We start from the raw sequence: 23117 nt of genomic DNA on the forward strand, positions 1-23117 counted from the left end.
TTATTTGTGTCATGTTGTGTTAGTTTATTTTCTGTAAGTAATAATAAACAACGAGCGGCAATAAAACAAGCTATAAAGTAATTTACTCTTAAGAAAATAAAATACTAACCATTAAATAATAAACTCTTAAAAAGTTGTTGTATTGACATTCTAAAAACTTATCGTTTTTTTTTCGATTTGATTGCCTAGCCCTTTTTTTCGCGCTAGAAAAACCCGATACGCGTTTCCCCCATGTGAAGTGGACTGAGTGACTCGCCGGTGCCCAGGACGCCTAGTGCGCTCTAGTACACCGAAATTACCCACTAACAAACCAGCGGTACCCTCTCCGTCTCTTCGGTGAGCGTCAACGGTGACGGTGATTGCCTACCCTGGATAAAGATCTTGTACAATATTTTCTTAAATATTTAGTACATATATATAATGGGCTTTTTAATAGTTTATGATTTTTACTAACAAAAAGAAGTTAAGCAACTACTTTTTGTTAATAAAAATCAGATTGCCTTCATTATGGCAAGTATTTTATTATAGTCTCAGTATATTTTAATTGTGAATTATTATTATAATAAAAGTAGGTGCTGTTTATTCCGACCCTGGAAGTTAAGGTATGCTATTCAATTCGTATCAAACGTCTTCTTCTGAAACAACTTCTTCGGATTTCTCTTTAAAGATTATATTATATATCATTCTTCTGCTACCCCGTTTGTCTATCCGTTTATAGCATTGCTATGTGGATGGCCTTAAAAATACACTTAGATTACACTAAACACTTATGTTTTATTTTCTGTAAGTAGTAACTAGTAGTAACGTTTTTTTCATAAGAGGAATTGTCGCAGCTACATGAAGTCTCAAATCATTCCTGTAATGTCTTGTTTTGGAAATAAAATAGCATGTTTGTTGACGCAAATATTTTGGTAATTGTGTCCAATTTTATATAAGATATTAACAGTAATAATATCAAACCGTAAATAATTGTGACGTTAATGACGGTGAAATATTTTTTTTTCTTTTGCCATAGCTAACTATAACAAAACTGTTTATCAAATTCACTAATACCGTATTCCTAATATACTTCTTAGGTAATACGAAAAAAACTTACGCAAAAATATTTAGAGTAATCACTATATTGCATCGCAATCAGAAATTGACAGAGAATATAGGTACATAAATATATATGTAATTCCACGACCTAAGGCTGAGCGATGGAGTATTTGAATGGAGTATTTGATGAACCGTTACTTGTTTAAGCTTTAAAGATAAGTTCAATAACATCATTTTGTGTCAGCTAAAAAGACCTTCACCTTCCTTTCTTCTCTAGATATTGATAGCTGTCCTTTTTGATGTGGAATATTTTTTGTAAAGTGTTATCGTTGGGAATTTCTTGTTGGAAGGCTTCTATACTTTTTGTGAAACCAGTTGATTATGTTTGGGACATCTGGTTACATCTGGATAACCAGATGTCCCAAACTACATACTAACATAACTAAGTAGATAAAAGATAACTAAGGTTTTGACGCCTAAACAAAAAGACGAAATATGATTTCGAATTTACGAAAAATTTATAAATTAATAACTTTCTTATCAATATCAATTAAATTTTCGTAAATTGTCTTTTCACCGTATACGATTTGAAGGGGGTCGTCATGACCCCTTTGACCCTCCTCTCAGATCGCGATTGACACTATAAAAAATATTATGACGCATATGCTACCGATTTCAGCTACGGCTGCCAACCACGAGACGTAGCCAATTACAGAACACGTTATAGTGCACAAGACGTGTGCGCGCATAAACAGGTGCATTCTCAATTCCTAACCATGCCATGAGACGATAAATCCAACACGACCGAAAGAGATCAGGCGCAGGATCAACGGCTTTTCACACTTTCCATGGCACGAGTGTGTACACGTATTCCACTTCAAGACTCCAGGTTGCTACTATAAATTTTCGGAGAGAAAAAACAATCATTTTCAGCCCAACCTGTTCTTACAATCTGTCTTGTTTAATCACGATTATTGACGCACGGTATATAAAAAACCCGGGATACTTTATTATTTTGCATTCTTACAAAGCATGAATATCGACTATGTAGCCGTTAATAATTCGGAAAAGAAGTACTAGAGCTGCAAACTTGTTTATTAAAACATAGTACCTACCTATTAATCAATTGAGATTAAAAATATTATTTTATCAAATCAACAACAAATATTTCACCTACTTTGAAAAAAGTACATATAACTATGCGTAATTGCAGCAATATAAAATAAATGTTTTCCGAGAAATAAATAATTTCACACTGAATAGTAGTATAATATCATAATGTATACTATAAATTCCAAATTAGACATTATAAAATAAATAAACCACTTTTATATTATAGTAGCAATCAAGATAAGCAAACGTAAGATTTACTTATTTCATGCGATTTGCTAACAACTGAACTATATTGGGCACTACTAAAAATTTGTGATTAATATATCCTTATTTATAATATGACAATATAACATTTAAGTACATATTTCCATTTTAATTTTACTACCAAAATTCCGATTAGTTTCGTCGACGTTCTAAACGCCACTTTTTAGCAATATATATGTCACCGTAAGATTACAAAAATCGTTAGATTACAATCTGACGAGACAGATTTTTTTCTGTCGAAATATTGTGAACTGTGAAATATGATTGCAATTTAACGAATTATTTTGTAATCTGTCGAAGTCACACTGTTAGATTACAATCTGTCCTGCGTCAAACTGTCAACTGATCGAAAGCTCTTTCTGATTGGCCGGTCTTATTGTAAGAGCGACCAATCACGACCAGCCGTTCTATGTCCCCGTAGAGTTAGGAATGGAATAGAGGTGGCAGTTAAATAAAATAAATGCACTTCGAACATTTTTCAATTATTTATTTAGATCACTATTATTTTGTCTTTGAACACAAATTAAAATTGGGAATTATAATAAACCCCTAAAATGAAAAAAAATAAATTCTTAACAATTATAATTTGAAAATTAAAAAATAACTCTTTTACAAACAAAAAAACAAAACAAATTCAAATGCAAAAGTTATAAGAAACTCGTCAAAAAAAAACGATCTCTCTTTCTCTAAACAAATCAAACTAAAATAACGTTCACAAAATTCAGTCATAGTAAAAACTTTTTAAATTAATAAAATTTTTTAAATTTATAATTATTAATTAATTTAATTTTTTAAATTTGTAATTAATAATTTATATTATTATTATTTATTAATTACATTAATTTAATTTTTTTTAATAGATTTATAAATTAAAATAAAATCTCTTATTGTTGCACGTCAAAGAGCTGTGGCACCGGGAATTGCAAAGAACACTGGCTTTTTTGCAATTGCACTTATTAGAAAGGCATTGTCCATTTTTTATTTTTTTACAATTGCATTGCTTCGTGCCCCGCCCGCCATCTTTTGGGACTGTAACTAATACAGTTGAACTGGTACTGATCGCTTTAAATTTCTTAGACGACGTAGATATCATTTTATCTGCTGCTATTTTTAAATTTATGTGTGAATCTGTTCTTTCTTGTACGATTTTACATTCATTTACACATAAATTGCAAAGCAATTGCGATCCATAGCCCTCCATTTTTACAGGTGCAACTCCACATATGGCGTGAATTTTTTTTTTGCAATCTGTACATGTATGAGCTCCAGATGATTCTTTGTTGCATACGTGACACATAAAATGATTTGGTCCTTCAATTTTTACACCAATATCACATACAAAAGGCAGTACGATAGGTGCGGTGGTTTTTTCGAGGGTGATGATTTCGGGATCGTTTGCAATGTTAATTTCTTCTTTTATTATTATTTCATTACTTGTTTTTCTTTCTTCTTGTTCAATATTCAGAGTGTCAACGTTTGTGATATTTATTGTATTAACGTTTTCTGCTTCATCCTCTTGATCTTTTTCTGAATTTTGTTCTTTGCTGTTATTAATTTCTTCAAGCAATTTTTCTACATCTTCTTCATTTTCTAATTTTGATATTATGTTTTTAGATATGTAGGTAGATGAGAGTCCGAGTTTTGGATCCTCGCCAAACAAGGCTTTGTACGGAGTTCGAGCAATTGTGGAATGATAGGATGAATTTTTTTGGAACTGAACGAAATAGCACCCAATAGACCAATTAGTAGATTTGTTTTCTGTCATCCATGCTCGAATCATATTTTTTACGTCTTGATTTGAACGTTCTATACTTCCTTGGCTTTGCGGATATGTTGGCCTTCCATTAACCATTTTACAAGCAGGCCACAAACTGACTATTTCTTTCAGCACAGATGCTGTGAACTCGCGTCCATTATCACTTTGGAGGATGTGAGGACAGCCAACTTCCAAAAAAATTTTAAGCAACTCTATAGCCACTTCTTTTGCTTGTTTGCTTTTTAATGGTCGCAAAAAACAGAATTTGGTTAAATGGTCCTGATATTGTAATAACCATTTATACTCTTGATCTGGAGATGTTTGGAAATCCACAAGATCTATTTGTCCCCGTCGATTGAAGTCGTCCGAAACCAACGGTTTTACGATTATTCCTTTTTTTCGAAAACTTTTTCTTGAAAGGCATGTTTTACACAAATTTATAAATATTGTGACCGCAAATATTGGCACCAAATATTTATCTTTCAAGGCGTGAACAATTTTGTCTCGACGTCCATGCCCAGTGGCAATATGTGCCTCAAATATCTTTTCATGGTACTCTTCCGTTGAAATTATTTGCACTACGGGATCCGAGATATTCTTTCTTTTCACTATCAAAATTTTCTGGTTGCCAATATTCATAACATCGTATTTTCTTGCATAATGGTAATGCTTGTTTGTTGGCCGCTTACCTTGAGATTGTATTATGCTGTACTCATCTAACAAATTTATTATACTTTGTATTCTTTGATTTGTCCATTCTAATTTTTTACTATTTTCATTATGCCCACTGTAATATTTTTGTAACTCTATAGTAAATTCTTTTGGATTAACAATATCTGATTTTTCCAAGGTATTTTGTTCACCAAGCTTAATATCCGACATGGCAAATATTATTTAATGAGATCACTTAAGTTCACACGCATACAAATATTAAAACACGGAAAAATTAATGTAATTTAGGTTATTTTTCGCAATTATTCTTTCGCATATTATTCGGAAACTAACACTAATTCGTTGGTTTATCACTGGAACTGTTTGTAAGTTATCTTCAACACGAACTCAATTTATAATTACGAAAACACAGTTGTTTACACTCGACAACAAACTAAATAACAAACAAATATGACGGATGCCGGGGAGGCTGGAGGCACATAACGTTCAACTAATCAGCGCGCGAGATGCATTCCGTTCTACGTCAGTTCACAATTTGACCGCTTCCCATCGATAGATTACAATATAGCGAAAAATAATGCGTTAAATTGCAATCATATTTCACAGTTCACAATATTTCGACAGATTACAATTTGTCTGGTCAGATTGTAATCTAACGATTTTTGTAATCTTACGGTGACATATAAATTTATCATGCTCTCGACCAATGATATCGCGTCAATTTTCTGTCAATTGTTGTTTATTAGACTTTTTTCTTATGTTTGGAATAGAGTATATATTTAAACGTATTTTTTATAGTTTTAAAAGTTATATGTACTATGTTTTATTTATTTATTAAAGTAAACTCCTTATTCGTATTTAAAAAAAGTCCACGATTCATGCTTAAAATTTTTAATACATAATTACAGTTCCGCTTATTATTTACTTCATAAATATAAGTCTCCTGTTTGAAATTTAATTACAAAAGTTAAAATCGGGCCAACTAGCTACTCCACGCTTCCATTTTAATGAGCTCGAATAGGGAATGACCCCTTAAGCCCGTCGACAAGGATTCCAAAGGCGACCTTCATTCGGATTTTTAATTTTACGTAACAAAAGGTTTGTAATGTTGCTTTATTTTAATATACTAGCATTTCGAATAAACATAAAATCTTCTGGATACTTACATGATAATTTAAAGGGATTTTTTGTACATATTTTTACATCATAATATATATAAGCACTATTATTATTTAAAAAAAAATTATAAAACAAACAACATAATACAAATATTTTATTTTATTTTTAGAAAATCCTATGCTACTTCAAATAGCTACAAAAATACTAGCAGGTAATAACACCAAGAAGTTCTTATTATTGGATATAACAAGTTTTGAAAATTACTATTATTATATTTATGAATTTAAATTAGATTATCAATCAAATCATGAAATATGGCTTTCTGTATTTGTTAATTAATTTATATATTTCAGTCACCACTTACTTTGGATTTAAGTGCTAATTCCTATAACTAATTATTACAAACTTTATAAATAATGTAAAAAAATTTTTAGTGTTCTTAATAATATTATGTTAAATGCCAGTGATTTGTTTCATTTGCAGTATTAGACCGTGTCAATATAAAACTAATAGATATAGTGTCACAAAATCTCAAAACTTCTAAATATCTTTAAAAAACAATGTTTATAAAACAAATTTATAAATACACCACATTTTACATTTAAATTTTCCATTAATGAGCAAAATTTTACAGTTATTCGCTTTTTTTGGTGGGCTAAATATAAAGAGCTATGCTTTCTTTTATCTCAAGCTAATTTAATGTAAAATCTTTATCAAAAGAGGTAATTTTTCTACATAATATATAAATTGTCATAATTGACTTACTAATTTTAAACTTTAAATTTTGCTTACTATAAACAGACAATTTTATTTTTTAAAGATTATTGTAATTTTCAAGTAACAAATTAGAAGTTTCATCTTAGAGCCATGCTATTAAAAAAAAAAAACATTAGAAATAAAATTGCCTCATTTATCATAAGCAATTTTCTTATTTTAACTTACAACTAAGTAATATAAATTGTGCTGCCTTATACTATCGTTATTGTACTAAACATTGAACAATTAATTTAATCACTTTTCCCAATTTTACACAGAATATAACATGTTGCCTAAATGTCTTAACAGAAGAATCAATTTTTAAACAATATAAAAAGTGAGTAAAACAAAATTAGGTTCTATTATTGTTTCTTAAATTTAAATGATAACAATGCAAATATAAGTATAAAATATTATCTTATCATATTTGAGTTAGGATTAATGGAAGAATCTAGAGCAACAATGCAGGCTATCAGCCCCGTTTAGAATGTAACAAAGGGGATAAAAATAAATATTATCATGCTTTAGCATATCCAAACATTTTAAATATCTAAAATAATGTAAATAATATATACTTTATAGGGGGAATATTGTTTAACAATTTAAAGTTTAAGGACTAAAGTTAGTGGAATGTCGGGTTACCAAAAATAATAATAAATACTGTAGTGGATCGAAGATATGTAAAATTGTATTCAATTTAATATAAGTCATCCACTGAATCAGTCTTTTGATGTTATTTGTAATCTGTGAACACATATTTATGACATCTTAAAATGCAGTAATTTTTCTGCTTTGTCACATTTTAGTAGATGCTTCAAGCGAGCGCAACAATGGTGCGCGGGCCATATACTAGAATCTATCTTTTGAAGCATGTAGATCCGGGTTGGTGAGATACTGGAGCTCTTGCAATTCTTGGAACTTTTCATGGTCTCGAATATGAGCATAATTAGCTGATAAGCACATCAAATAATGTACTAAGCTCAATATTACAAGTAAACATGATACCATTGCCAAAATAAACATAAACTCTGCTTTTTCAACATAGTCCTTACAGAATAGTTTTATTTTGTGTGCTTCACAAATTCTCATGTCTTCCTGTTTCACAGAAGATGGGAACATAAAATCAAATTGAGTGAAGTCGATACAGGTCGAATGTTCGATATTTTTCGGTTTCGAGCAAAGTTTCCAAAATATTGTGAACAAGAATGTTGTTATGACTAAAAAGCCCAACAGGATCAGCCAGACGAAAGTCAAAATATAGGTAATTATCATAAAGACTGCGCAAGATATCCTGCCGCCGACCCGAGTTCGCCACGCTCTGTACACCTTTTGTCTTGTTGCACCTGTTGTGAGACACCCTAAGCATAACAACATAAACCCTAAGGCTGCCATACAAGCACTGCCTACAATGAATATCATTTGAAGTGCTTCAATCCAAATCAGTCGAAAATGGAAAACTTCGTCAAACATCAAAATTGAAAGCGCTGATCCACGATACATTGTGCCACAAAACACCCCCACGCCCCAACAGCACATTATCGTAGCTATAAGAGTGGCATGAGGTACCCTCGTGAGACATGCTTGACAAGAATCACCCATTATGATAAAAAATCAACTTTTCACTTTCACTTCATAGATAAATACAATAATTGAGGAGTGTTATAAACGGTATTTTCGATTATGTTTAATACCTTTCGAATGAGTGGATGAGTCAAATGTTATGAAACTTGAATGAAACAGAGTGCTACAAGTACACAGATAAACAAAACTAAATTACGATAATTATACTTTTAAAAACTGGGATTTCATTAAATTATTATTTTCTTAGCTTTAGCAATTTAATTAAAACCTTGAAATTTGATTAATTAATACAATTATTATGCTCATTTAAAAAACTACATCGTCGTGACAATAAAGCTTATTGCATACAGTGTAATTTTAGTAATTATAAAAGTTATAGCTCAAGACCAATATCTACAGATGATTGTTTGAAATATAGTAATTGTGGTAATTATGATGCAAAAGGTTGACTCTGCTATGACCTCAACCACATTAACATTGAAGAGATATTATGCGCAAATTGTGAGGCATAATGTTAGGTTAACCTCCTTACCATTGTATTTGAATGAAGTTGTTTTTTTCCTTATGAGACGTATTGATATCAACAAAATCTATCTTCTAAAATAACTGTCTAATTTGAGAAATCATTCTTTTTAATATCAACGTTTTGTACTTATTCCTAAAATAAATTAAACAATCAAATAACTGCTAATATATACTGCTTAAACTTGATACATTTTTACAAGAGGTTTAAAGATGTCATGTAAACTATGATAAATATAGTGTGTAAAACTTTAAATAATGTATATGTATATTTATTAGCTTTACAGCTACGACTTCTAAAGTGCCACGTCAAAATGACATATCTCTAGTAACTAGTAAATGACACTGTGACAGTGTGTGAGATTGATAAACATTCAAATGTCTACGTCTAGTCTTATCGATAAACTTAATTACAAATCCGATTGAAAAAGTTCTTGTCTTATAATATCGTTCAGTTAAAATTAAATTATCTTTAATTAGGAAGATAGAAATAGTGGTATGGTTATAAAGTTTTTGTCTGGTGTAAGAAATGGAAACTTTGTATCACCAAACGAATCAATTAATTCAGGAAACTTCGCAATTGTTTCACAAATTAGAATTCGAACCAGATGGGGACAAAATCGAGAATGATATTCAGTCAAAAATCAATGCTATCAATGCGTAAGTTTCCTGTAAAATATACATTAATTAATTTATAATAATCAAACTACTTGTTAACGCAAAGTAAATAATAGTTTAATGTTTTATTAAATAACATTTTATATTATATTTCAGAAACTGTGAGAAATTGGATATTTTGGTCTTCAAAACTCCTATTAATCAAAGATCAATGGCTAAAATGAGAGTTGATCAGCTTAAATATGACAATAAACATATACAGGTAAATAATTTAAAAAAAAAAGGTTATTTTAAATAGTATAATTTCTATTAAAATTGAAAATGACAGATATCCAGTATCTGGCCTATTTCTGTCTTATTTTGGTATCTGGTTATTATAACCATTACTGTATGTCGTGTATGGCCAAATAATTATCTGTTTCATCCCTACTTTCTACTATTTATGATATAGTAGTCTACTTTATTAAGTTTGCTTATCATAGTGACTATTAATATTTTACACTAAAATATAATTTTAATAAAGTCTGGATGTTAATGAAATATTTACACTATTTTGTCACAAAATTTATATTATATAACAGTCTGCATTAATTAAATTTCATCAATATTGGCTCATGAATTGGATAAAGTTTTTTTAAATATGTTATCACTATTTTACAATGTTTTGTTCTCTATGATTTATAAATGTGATGTTTTATACTTTCAGGCATCATTGATTAATGCCCAGAACAAGAGACACAGACGTGAGCAGGAGAAGGCAGAGAGAGAAGAGTTAGTGAGTAGAAGGTTCGGGCATGACCACACAGCTATAACGGTTGACTACTTGGCTCAGGAACAAAACTCCTTGCAACATTCACATAGAAATGTCGATGAGATGTTACACACAGGTTTGAATCGTTTTTATAAAATAAATAGTTAAATATCAAAGCAAAATTGGTCCATTAGATATGCACCAAGTTCAAGTTGTATCAAGTAACTGTACCGATATGATAGTATACGATGAATAGATACGATAGTTTTACTCAGTTTTGTCGTTGCCAAACTATACACTGGCTTTTTTCATTTATGGATTTAGTTTGTACAGAAATATCTCTTTAGATAGTATCTTACTCAACAGTTTCAACATTAACCTAAAACAAATTCCCAAAAATGCTTATACATAATTAAAACTTACTTATAATTCTTTATCATAAAACTGAATACTATTTCGCATTCAAAGTCCTTAAATTATATTTAAAATAAACTTTCAAAATATATATGAAGAAAACCGTTATTGAGCCATTTAACAATAATAATGTTACTTTTAGTAGCTATTCAGAGAAGCAACAAAAATATATGGCTTCATAGAAATGAAACAAAAAAAAAAAAAAATTGAATATGCAAACATACGTTTTTCTAAGTTATTGCTACAAAAAGTGAGCAGGTATTTATATTGCTAGTTCCTGGATAGTGAAATGACAAGCGCACGAAGCAGTTAGTGGTATATGGAAGTGGTTGGTTGGAATCCGGTTGTAATAAATAAATAAATAATACGGCGGTACAGCACAACAACGTTAGGAAATCTGAACCTGTTATTATCGAAAGGAATTCGGTTCATCAATATGCAGTGCTAGTGGAATAGTATGCTGAGTATAGTTCTAAATTGATAACCACGACGTAAGTTTCTCGTTGTTAACAGAAGAGTAATCCTTTCTTAAGTTACATGAGCTAGTTTTAAGCTGTAACCTATCTTATTTTATTCACTAATGATATAAGAAATAATCTATTTAGTTTTATTATCTTAATCTAGCTGCCGCCCGTGGCTTCGTTCGCGTTTTAGGGGTTGGTCGTCAAGTGTCAGAAAAAAGGTCCTATGTCCTTCCTTTGCTTCTCAAGCTTTTTTTTTTAATTTTCACTTATTTGTGCTAATGGACTAATGTGTCTTGTTTGTATGTTCTAACTTGCTACCATTACTTAAATGTCACTGTATCGTTAAACTTATATGTGCTTAAAATCATGTTCTAAATGACTTTTTTATTGTAGATACTCTTGTTTTGTTATAAGTGCCAAGAAATTTGTGTTAAAAAATGAGGTTGGAGTCGAAAGAGTCCACTGCTATAATATTCGTGTCCAGCAATTTTTTGCTTAAAATTAACAACCATGATAATTTTGTTGTATAAGTATAATAATATAGTTAAGAGGGATGCTTTTTCCTGGATTTTTAATGAGTTTGCCTTTTAATTCTAATTTCAATTCATACACATCGATTTAAATATGTGTAAAATGTTTTTTATTGATATACATACGTATATAAAAAATATTTTCGCGATGGTATAATAGGTTTTTTCTTTATAGATAATTTACAGAAAGAAATTAAAAAATCGAGAACTATTTTATAAAAGTAATATTTATCGTAGTAAATAATCAAATAATTTTAAGAAACGCGACTTCGTCCAATATTTTTAAAATTATTGACTCTACGGTAATAAATATGAAGTTGTTTGGATATCTATATTGATGTGAATCAAAACTAATATAAATGCAAAATAAACTATATTTCTGTGTCAATTTGCGATTTACTCAAATTCCCTGTTCAGGCGTTCATTGAATATTAACCGCCCTTATAAACAGATTGCATCTTTCATTATAAGACAGGTTTATCCTACATATATGTCCTTCTGTCAGATTATAGCTAGTCAACACATAATATTACGATGTATAGAAGGCAATTATCAAACAAGATTTAAAGAAAAAAAAAACCGACTTTAAAATCATTTAGAAAAAACATAGCAGCAATCGCGCTTGATATGTAAGCATTTATTAAAGAGTTTCGTTTTCTGTCTGTAACGTCATCATCATCATCGTCAGACCAATACTAAATTTTATTGGGACCCTTTCGGAATTTTACTAATCCGTCTGTATATGACGGAGTTATGTCAGAACACACATAAACAATATAAACATCAAAATTGAGGAATTCCTTTTTTGAAATCGATTAAAAACTATTCGATTACTACTTAGAGCATTAAATTAGAGCATTTACATAGCGTGGATCCTCCACTATATTCCAATAGCAGAAGGATTAAAGGTAAACAAACCTTAGATTTGCATATTCCACACGATTTGCCGCTCTGTTTATGTACTACAGACAGATTTTCATTAATATATCTTTATTTATGATACAACACTATTCCATTTATGTATATCCACTTTAATTTTACCTCCAAAGTTATAATAGCTTTGATAACAACCTACAAATGGATTGTTTTAGATCTGGACCAATGATGGCGTGAGATATCAAGGTCAATTGAGATAACGATGTTATCATCGTTTAATTGTTTAAATAATATATAAATTAAAGGTTTTACGGGAATAATATATTACGTGGGCAGACTCATAGAGAACAGGTAGTATTATGTTTTAGTTTTTTATACATATATATGTATAAAAAACTCGCAAATTAATTTACGTACTAATATATGCGGATGTTGAAACTTGTCTGTAACTTGCCTTGCAATATTGGTAGGATTTAATAATTTCCTTATAAATATTACCGAGCGTTAGATTGCTTGGCAGTGTCCTAGCTGAATTCCTATAATAAAATGATAGCTATGTGTATAAATGTTATTAGTTAATACGACTTAGTTAGTAGTAATATTTATAACATCACGTTTTCCTTGGGTACTCGCGACATTTACTTTTAGTTTCATTGCAATCGGTTCGCGGAAAACGTTTTTAATTTATTTATTATAATTCAACGTGATGTTGTCTATACTCTTATAAAGAAGGAAAATTTGTTTGCATGTAGGGATTAATCTTCGGAATTAATAATTCAATTTAAAAATATATTCGCTGGTAAAAATCTACATTATTCCTCAGTTCAATAGAGTATAAATTATATTTATGTCATATAATTTTCGTAATAAATAAAGTGCATCCGTGCAAAACCGGGGTCGGTCCTGGTCAATTCGTAAAAATAATGGATTACGTTATTTTTGTAAAAATAATAATGGATGTCGTTCTTGTTAATTGTCTATAGTTACTTTTTTTAATGATAAATGTTATATATATATATATATATATATATATATATATTAAGTATAAGTACCGAAAGCAAATAGCTTAATTAGCCATTAAATTGACAGCCTAGCCTTTTCACAAAGCGACTCCGTTCAATTAATGACCTGATTGACATTGGGGCAATACATCTTCCGTACATAGGGTTAGGTAAATTGTTTGAACATTCCTGAAAATAAATAAAAAACTCCTGAGAGTTTAATTTATATAATTTTATTTGACCAAATAATAATACTCTAATCATACCTAAACTATTTAAATATTTTTATTTTCTTCAACAAGTCTACGAAAAGTATAGCGCATTAACCGCGTGTCTCTCTGTTTGAAAGCGAAAAACTCAAAATCTATGGAAGGGATTTTCATACGGTTTTCAGAAATAAACGGAGAGATTCACTAGGAAGATTCGGGATATAAATTATTAAGTTTTTTCGTTAATTGCCTGAAATATGAAGATTATTGTTGATGAAGTCGGAAAATTCATCCCCACTGGGCCTTTACACACTTGCCCTGCGTGAACCGATAGTGTTATTTGTATTACAATATGAACGTTTTACGTAGCCACATGTTTTACTGGTACGAAGTGTCGTGTACCTGGTTATACAATGATTAAAACAAAATCTATGTACTATTTAAAATGAATATATAATTATTGACAAGGTATTTACGGCGAGGTAGATAGTTATTGAGCATATTAATGACATCAGTAATGACGAAATTTCGATACGACTGCACTAAGGTAGAAATCGATTAATTAATTTAAAATTAAAAATGTCATCATCATCTTAATAAGTAAAATATCTCATAAACAGCTATTACTTTTTCAGGAGATCCTTTGTCTTGGCATACTTTAAATATAAACTTAAAAATATTTTCGTTTACCTAATGTATAAAAAGTTGTTAAAAAAAACACGTGTTATTTTTACTATGCCAATGTTTACTAAAGTAAGTAAGACTAAAGTAACGGCATATATAATTGCTCAATATTTTCTCGACGTTTCGGTTATATAATTAAATATTAAACAAATGTTCAGCTATTGTCCTTCTTTTCGTGTCTATGCTAGGAGACGGCCACGGCAACGTGTTGCTGTGGATACGTTATACGTTGAATTATATCGTATGATAATGTTTAGCTATAAACCTCGAAAACACGCTGAATATAACGGTAAATTTTATGTCAGATTATTCAGCAGTTTTTGTGTGATGTGCGTTCAAAAAAACAGCGATATTTTTATAGATTTATGTAGACGATACCTACGTGATGCAGAAAAATAGTGTACGAACGTATGATATTTGGCAAAGTTAAAGTTTCTATGAAGAAGGAGTGCAGGAAACTGAAATATATTAAATTAATATATATTTTATTTTACATTACACACATTATCATAAGTTAGACACACACACACACATACATATATATTTAACATTAAATATTGATAGTTTTTGTTCCCACTACAATAACAACATAGGTTATATGAATGTAAAAAATCAATGTCAAATACAATGAAAAAAAATTTTTTCATTGTAATGACAAGGTATCCAGTGGAGCCTCACTTTTTATTTTTCGAATCAATGTATCTTATATTTTTGTTTATGAATGACGGGTCGAACATCAACTAATGAGCGACTAGTTATGTTAAATAAATGTATCTATAGATATACCTACCTATATAACATATTTTAAAATATCCATGTATTAAAAATGTATGGTAATGCTTGGTTGAATACGAATAACATTTCATTTAAAATTAGAAATTAATTTGAACAGTTTGTGCTTACGTCGTTCACTTAAACCTGTGTATGTTGTAAGAATTAATAACCACATTGAATACTTAGATACTTTTAAATTTTAAATTATAATAAATAATTCATAATTTGTTTACGAATCAGTAACCTTTGATCGGACGTTGTCCTTCACCGATTCATTCGATATCACGTATAATAAATAATGTCTCGTCGCCGCGTCTGTCTGTCTGAACGCGAAAACTACGGAATAGATTTGAATACCGATTTTATCAATGGACGGAGGGATTTATATGTTAAGTATAGTGAGGTAAATTGGTTGAAAGATTTCGGAAGAAATCACATCAACTGGGACCAACTTTACCAGCGTGCGCTGATTTAAGTACAGTAGAGTTTAAAGTATTGCGATATATAGACGTTTTAAGAAGATCCTTATTCTACTACTACTAACCGTCCGATGCCGGGACGGATAGCTCGTTTAATAATTATATTTCTACCATAACTGTAATCGATAAATCTAAGATAATCGTTTTTTTTTTGTTTCAATGCGTGACAGAAACGAGATAATTTTAATGATGTAATATTTCATTAAAAGCAAGGAATAAAACTGCTTATATATTGGTGATCACTTCCAACAGGAAAAGATCGATTTGAACGTAAACTTTTCTTTGAGTTATAACCCCATTTAAGCATTTAAAGTCGTTGTCAGTCAGTGCATACATAACAAGGACTTGAAATTTTATTTTGAACCTGTGGTCTTCGCTTAAGATTGATGTGGTCTATCCGCTAGGCCATGTTGGCATATACGAGACATAATGCTTAAAATCAATTGTTATATGGAGTTAAGTATAAAATGTTACTCTCTTTTTAATATAATGTTGTACACAACTGAATTAGTTCATTTATATATCTTAGATTATGTATTATGCACGCACTTTGACAGGACAACACACGCTGGCGAAGCCGCGGTCGAACTAGCTGGAATACTTAGAGCTATTGCAACCTCTAAGTGTATAATAAACTGTTTACTTATTTCTAAAATACAGTAAAATAATCATGCTATAACAAAAGCCACTTTTTAACCATCAGTAAATATAAAAAGTGAAATGTCTATTATTGTTTTGGATTGAGTCTCTTTTGTGACGAAATTCGACTTATATATTTTTGTTCACATCTATGTTACATGTCACCTTTCAAATGATACTATTCTCTAATTTATCTCTTTTAATTATAATAACTACACTATAATTAAGATACGTTTCGATGTTCACGAATAAATACAAGATTATGTGATCTACGTGTGATATCGCATAATGCATATGTGTGTGTAACTGTGTACTAATGTATTGGCCATACGCATAACACTAACCTAATCAGTTCATTGTGTGTTATTTATATAGACACTACGTGTAGTTATTTCAAGTTTGATTATTGTTGTTAATATTTTTTCCTTTTATTGAGACTAAATTCACACTTATGACGTCAATAGTTTAAATTAAAAGGCGAACTGCTAAGTGCTAGTTCTACTCATGTTATGATAATATATAAAAGTTTTATGTATATAGGTTCAGTCGTTTTTTTAGTTAGGCATTACATAAAACCTTCTCGTACATTTTATAGATTGAACTGTTGTTGTTTATTATTTATTTTCTAATTACAATACAAAATACTAGCTGCCCTGCCCAACTTCATATGTTTAAAATTCATACGAAATAACACCCCTCCCTCCTTTACAGATTACCTTTAGGATGACATTATTAAATAAATCTATATTTTTATAGGTTCAGTTTTCTAGACACGCACTAATTAGTCTTAGTTAGTTTTTGCAGTGCAATTATATAAGATTGTCAGTTTGTTTTAAATAGTTTGCTAGAAATATAATAATAGTAATGATTTAATCGAAATTTAAAGACGTTTAAGAAGTTGACGTGACTATTGTTTATTTTGTTTCGAACTTTCATGGGCTTTTTTATATTTCCAGTTATTGTTGTATAAGGCAATTTATTATACTATAAATGAGACTCGATAGTTTGCCATGTTGTGTGTTACATTTTACCAGGTCTATGTGGCTGTCTTGCTCTGTGTAATCATCGGCCATACACATGGCGCTGTGTGGAATATTTTCTTCCATCACCAATGCGCCGCTAAACTTGGGAACTAAGATGTTCCTACTGCTTTAGTTACACTGGCTTCCGTACCCTTCAGACCGGAGGACAACAATACTAAGATATTGAATATGCGATGGATGGGTCGTACCTATCCAGACTGGCTTCCATAAAGCCCAATCACCAAGTTCTTGTTAAATGTATATACTAATGAATTCTATACTTCATAGAACGTATTCAAACGCGTTACATAACGTGTATGGTTACCATTGCAAATATCAACAGATCTCTATACGAAATACTTTGATTCGTACCATTTCCACTATCAGACAAATTTTAATTTACAAGATTTTTATTTCATTATGTAGATACTTTACATAACGAAATTAATTCTAAATTTTGCGAGATTTTTATATTTTTTTGGGCGCTGCTCTTCACTATTTCCAACTTCTTCTTTTATTCTTATCATCTTCTATTCTAGAACACCAAGTCATAAGTATATATTTTTAGAACAAAACAAATATGTCGTACTTAACATGAAATAAGAAAGCGTTTAATGTTTAATTCTAGAATCGAATTATACAATTAATTAGACTCAAAAGTAACGGTAAAATGCTGGAAAATAATTCTATTTCACTAATGACGTCATTAGTGAACTTAAAAAAAAAAACAGCTCCAACACAGAGTTCTTTTTACTTTATTTACCTCAGGCCAGTTTCGTGTTTTATTATTTTATATTAAATTCTTTTAATGATTCGTGACCACTTTTTGTTTAAATAAAACGTGGAAAATATTATTTCCTTTTTTTTAATATGTTATATGTAATAAAAACGTTTTTATACATAGTTTTATTAACAAAAAGTTATTTATAAAATACAGCTCGATGAGTTATACGATTACCTAAAGGTGACTTTGAATTCGTTTTACCATCATTCACTTGAAAATACGCCTCTAAGTGGGGTGTCGTAGAGTTAGATATATTTATAAGACAAAGAAGGTTAACTACTTGCCTGACGCTAAATCTTTCGGCAATCAGTTTCCTAAATCTGGCTGGTTAAAGCGCTTTATAATAAGCATTGGCTCTTATGACATTTATGGGTTGTCGATTTAGATAGTCGATTTAAATATCCTTAAGAAATAAATTAATATCCTTATAAATTTGAACACGTTTATCACAGCAATTGTCATATTATATCTATCCTATGTGCCTGTTCATTTAATAAGGGTCTAGGCCTTTATATAGAATTAAACGCATGCTAAGCCGTAGGGCAAAGCTAGTGACAAATCGTTGCATTACGATTTTAAAGTCATTAAATTTTAAACAGTCAGTATAGAAAATAGTTCACGTCACAAAACATGGCGATGAGAATGGTAATATATATATAATATATATATAATGTGAAACGTATTATAATCATAAAACCGCTTGCGGTCATGTGGCAAGGCCGCGCATGTTAAGCTCGTATTTTATAATATTATTATTTTTATTTAAATACTTCATATGTAGGAATAGTATAAAGTGCGCTAATTATGAACGGGTTGATTTGTACAAAGTGCAAAGTATCATTTATGGACTTACCACATTTTGGATGGGAGACAGTGACCGAACTTGACACTTCACTAGTTAATTGAGGTAGTTAACTTTCATATCGTATCTTATTCACATTTGATTAAAGAAGTTTGACAAATATAACTTTGATATCAAAGTGTTCGATCAGATTCGGAAAGATGCTCACGAGATCAGCGCGCGTCTCGTTCTCATAACGCCGTATAAACAACATCATAAGACAAATGCTTAATTATTTCTGAGTTGAAGTTAGTAAAATAATAGTAATGTGCTCTGTGGATATTAAATGATATCGAAACAGTTGAATATCTACGTATTTAATAGTGAATTGTTATTTGTTGTCAAATTACTTTAAAAAATTATTAAAATTTACATAAAATAGCCTTGAAATATTAAATAAATATTAATTATTCATTAGGTTTTTAGAGCTATTCGCCTGTGATGTGTTTTGTATTAGAGATAAAACTAATTTGACCTTTTTCTTTTTATACTCAGCTTTAAATATGTACTTTATTTAGTCAGTGTCTGCACTAGTTGAGTGCAATATTCTGCCAATGTCATGTTCAAAGGATACTATTTTAGATTTACATATCCTGTACGTTTGCATGTTTTTTTTAAAGTGACGTTAAAGTATTTCCAGCCAATAGGATGACATTTATTTATGATAAATAATATAATTAATAAAGTAATTAACTATAATTAGTTTCCTTTGATAAATTATACATTTAAAATGTAATCTACTTCATAAAATTGTAAAAAGTTTGACTGACATATAACGCACCGTCTATACCGGTGGGTCCAACAGGATGAAATTTAGCAAAGGAATTCCTTATAGAACGTAAACGAGCACTCAGAAAGTGTTTTTCAAAATATATCCAAAGGGATGAATTTTTGTATGTAGATTTGTTAATGTCGGTGTAACAAATATGAAAATCGGTAATAAGGCTTCAATTTATGGGAAAATCCAGTCGTTATTATAGTGATTTTGTAAATTTACTATTAAAGAAGCATTTTTTTTATGTAAGACGGGCAAATGACCACTTGATGGTAAGTGGTCACCGCCAAAATATTAATCATTTGTTCATTCAAAAATGCGCCACTTAGCATGGCAGCTAAGACGTTTAGTCTTTTGTGCAAAAGTGCAAAAACAACAATATATTTATTATTAATATTAATAACACTGTAGATTATACACGTTTTAAAAGCAATCAAGTAGGCTAGTTTATGTTTGAAGTTTGTTTTAAATCGGCAAACAATTTGCAAGTCGAATTATCCTCTTTAAAACTTACTAACTCTTCGCCATGATCTTAAATTAGATGTAATAGATAAAATTTATAATTACATACGTCTTCTATATTAAGCCCAACATATCTTTACATATACATATCAAACCAACATAAGGTTCTGCCTGTAACGGTTGTTGGGATAGAGGTATAACCTTAATAGTTTAACTTTAAAATTAAACATTACGACAAGTTTCGTATCGATTGACAGATTCGTCAGTTGTAAATACTAAAATGTATAGAAATTTCGTATTTGATATATCACTTGACCGAATATTAATATGGAAATCGCTGCGTTTCGAATCTAATTAATTTGTCTAAGTAAGCTGATTTAAATATTTTATGTTGAAACACGAAAATTGTAACGTTAATTATCACCGACTTAATATCTATAAGTCGAGTGTTGAAGGTTCATATCCTGTTGTTACACAACTCGTGCTATGAGTTTAAAATTTTAAGTACATAGATATGTGGACCGTTATGAAATTATAGTATCGCAACTCTATATATTATATAACTAACATCATAACCAATATTTGTTTATTTACAGGTTCAAATATTTTGGAGACGTTGAAGTATAACCGCGAAACCTTGAAAGGTGCCCATCGTAGGTTAATAGACTTGGCCAACACGCTAGGTCTCTCAAACGCTACGATATCGCTGATAGAACGAAGAGTTGCTCAGGACAAATACGTATTATTTGGTGGAATGTTCGTCACTTTGGCAGTGATTGTACTTGTGATCATATATTTTGTATAATTAGTATAAATATACACAGCTTATTCCAATCGCAGGAGGAGCAGAGACTATATACAACGTCGACATTGAACTGATGAAACAGCATTGATCGAGATATCGATTACTATTATGATATTCATAATGGATTTGCTTAAAATTGGAATCAGGAACTGTTTGTAGTCCATAATATAGCAGAGCTAATCTAAGGTTTGTTTATAATAATTTACTCCATCTGTGATTGGAATGGACTATACGATAAACTACATATGTAACCGTTACATAGTTACAGCGTTACATAGCAACGTTATAAGAAAATAAATTGTATTTATGGTTTGTATAAGTGTTTATGCTTTTTGAAAAGGAAATATTAAAATATACGATAATTTTTTTTATGTGTTTAATTTATTTCTTCTAAATAAATATGTGAAGGTTAATAATTAATGTGAATTTAATTGAATTAATTCTTATTGATACTCAAAAGTCAACTTATTTTCTGCTATTTTTTTGTGATTTAAATATGGTAATGTTTTGTAGCTGCTTTTCAAAGAATTATAATTTTAATGTCAGTGAGCTGGTGGAATTTTTCATATAACTAATTTAATTTAAGGAATCTTAAAATTGACGTAAAAAAAGCGCGTGAGAAGTTCTACTTCTTCGGCGTTATAAAAATTATTTTAAATGCATGCAAATAATATAATTAATTATTATAAGATTTGACACGTAACGAGCGGCGGCAACCTCATAATATAAGTTTCATGTCAAATGGGGCTTGGGCATCATAAAAAATCACTTTTTATTTTTACGTAACGTAACTAAAGAAGTGTAACTTCAAAAACTGCCGAGAAGGACCCGGAGTCGACTAGAGCCGATATGGCTGAGTGACTCTTAAACGTAGATTGCGAGTTTAATCCCGGACAAGCACCATTGAGATTTAATGTGCTTAATTTGAGTTTATATTTTAGTCGATGCTTCGCGGATGTGACTACATCTTAACACTCATCAACGCTTGAACGCTTAATAATATAACTTACAAATTAAGTAACGAAAGATAGAAACACATTGTGCAGGGTTAATCAACCGGGCGTTAGTTTTATGGTTAAAAAATTCAATTGTCACTTTTTAGTTATTTTAAATACTGCATAATTTGTAGAACCTACATTAATTAAGCGAAATACCCTTGGCTCATCGAGTAATTTTAATCGGGATTTGAAATAATATTTATTATTTATCCATCAAATAAAAAAAGTTTTTATTTAAAAAAAAACAGTCATGTTACTGGACGCGTTTGTCAGGATCGCAGCAGGGCAGTCCTGGCTCCTCATGAGGGCAAGCAAAGGAAACGTCTTCTTCGGTCCTCGCCATACATGGTTTGACGGGCGGAGGAATCGCGCAGGCCTCCAAAGGAGGCATCGGTTTTTGCGGGTAGGCCGCAGAGCGTGCTGCCGCGGGAGAGATCACCGGCACCTCACGACGTAGATCCTTAACCTTATCGTAGGCATCGGGTTGTAAACGCATGTAGTCAGGAATCTAAAAGTGAATTGAATTGTTATTTCATTTATGTAATATCTCTATTTCCTCAGCATTATACAAAATAATGAATTCAGGCACAGAACTGACTGCTACATTGCACAAAACCTGAAATTCTAAAAACAGCTTTAGCGCTCGCAAAAATTTAGCCAATAAACCAACGAGGGAGTTATATTATATAATCCCGTACTGACTTCGTACTGAAAATTTAATGTTAAGTTACAAGTTTAGTTAAGTTGAAAGTTTAGTATAACATACATAATTACTTCAAAGATATTTGGAAAACAAACAATATTTACCTCCTTACAATCCACGCCATATGACCCAAGGTATCCTGGTAACTTGGGTTTTACCATTACTTCTTCATCGGTTGCGTTTTGAAGTCGCTCACTTGGTATAATTTCGCACGGGCAGATATCTTTAGCACGACGCTCTGCACGTTCCGCTGCGTCCTAATTAATATGATAAAAATTCAAAATAATTTTTTTAAATATTTAATCGAAACACTTATAGTCCTGAGAATTTAAGGAAATTTAGGAAGGAGGTTAGCAATAATTATTATTGTATTTTCTTAATAATATATAAGTATATCTAAGCAGAAATATCTGTTTAGTTTCTTTCTCCGTTTCTTCTCAGGTTTGGGTATTTTCTTTTTGGAACCA

The 23117-nt window shown here is 30.4% G+C and overlaps 5 protein-coding genes across 5 annotated transcripts in view; 1 reads left to right on the plus strand and 4 right to left on the minus strand.

Moving 5' to 3' along the window:
• Positions 1 to 18966, minus strand: part of LOC113392781 (multiple C2 and transmembrane domain-containing protein-like) — a 69698-nt gene extending 50732 nt beyond the window's left edge. Inside the window, exon 1 of the mRNA XM_064220923.1 lies at positions 18920 to 18966. Coding sequence (XP_064076993.1) covers positions 18920 to 18924 — 5 coding nt within the window. The 5' untranslated portion in view covers positions 18925 to 18966. The remainder of the gene's footprint in view (positions 1 to 18919) is intronic.
• LOC113392590 (KRAB-A domain-containing protein 2-like) lies at positions 3278 to 5521 on the minus strand. The gene has a single exon (XM_026629090.2). The coding sequence runs from the start codon at positions 5051 to 5053 to the stop codon at positions 3278 to 3280; it is 1776 nt and encodes a 591-aa protein (XP_026484875.2). The 5' UTR covers positions 5054 to 5521.
• LOC113392783 (neuronal membrane glycoprotein M6-b) lies at positions 7102 to 8451 on the minus strand. Its single transcript, XM_026629372.2, has one exon. The coding sequence runs from the start codon at positions 8315 to 8317 to the stop codon at positions 7568 to 7570; it is 750 nt and encodes a 249-aa protein (XP_026485157.1). The 5' UTR covers positions 8318 to 8451; the 3' UTR covers positions 7102 to 7567.
• Membrin (membrin) lies at positions 9176 to 21113 on the plus strand. Its single transcript, XM_026629373.2, has 4 exons — positions 9176 to 9481; positions 9596 to 9701; positions 10146 to 10326; positions 20741 to 21113. The coding sequence occupies exons 1-4, from the start codon at positions 9351 to 9353 to the stop codon at positions 20947 to 20949; spliced, it is 627 nt and encodes a 208-aa protein (XP_026485158.2). The 5' UTR covers positions 9176 to 9350; the 3' UTR covers positions 20950 to 21113.
• Positions 21114 to 22136: 1023 nt separating this feature from the next.
• LOC113392589 (EF-hand domain-containing protein 1-like) overlaps positions 22137 to 23117 on the minus strand; it is a 64800-nt gene continuing 63819 nt past the window's right edge. Inside the window, exons 14-15 of the mRNA XM_026629089.2 lie at positions 22755 to 22907; positions 22137 to 22455 (exon numbers count right to left, since the gene is read on the minus strand). Of these exons, the coding sequence (XP_026484874.2) occupies positions 22201 to 22455; positions 22755 to 22907 (408 nt within the window). The 3' untranslated portion in view covers positions 22137 to 22200. The remainder of the gene's footprint in view (positions 22456 to 22754; positions 22908 to 23117) is intronic.

Source organism: Vanessa tameamea, chromosome 5 (assembly GCF_037043105.1).
Source record: "Vanessa tameamea isolate UH-Manoa-2023 chromosome 5, ilVanTame1 primary haplotype, whole genome shotgun sequence".
NCBI classification, from domain to species: domain Eukaryota; kingdom Metazoa; phylum Arthropoda; class Insecta; order Lepidoptera; family Nymphalidae; genus Vanessa; species Vanessa tameamea.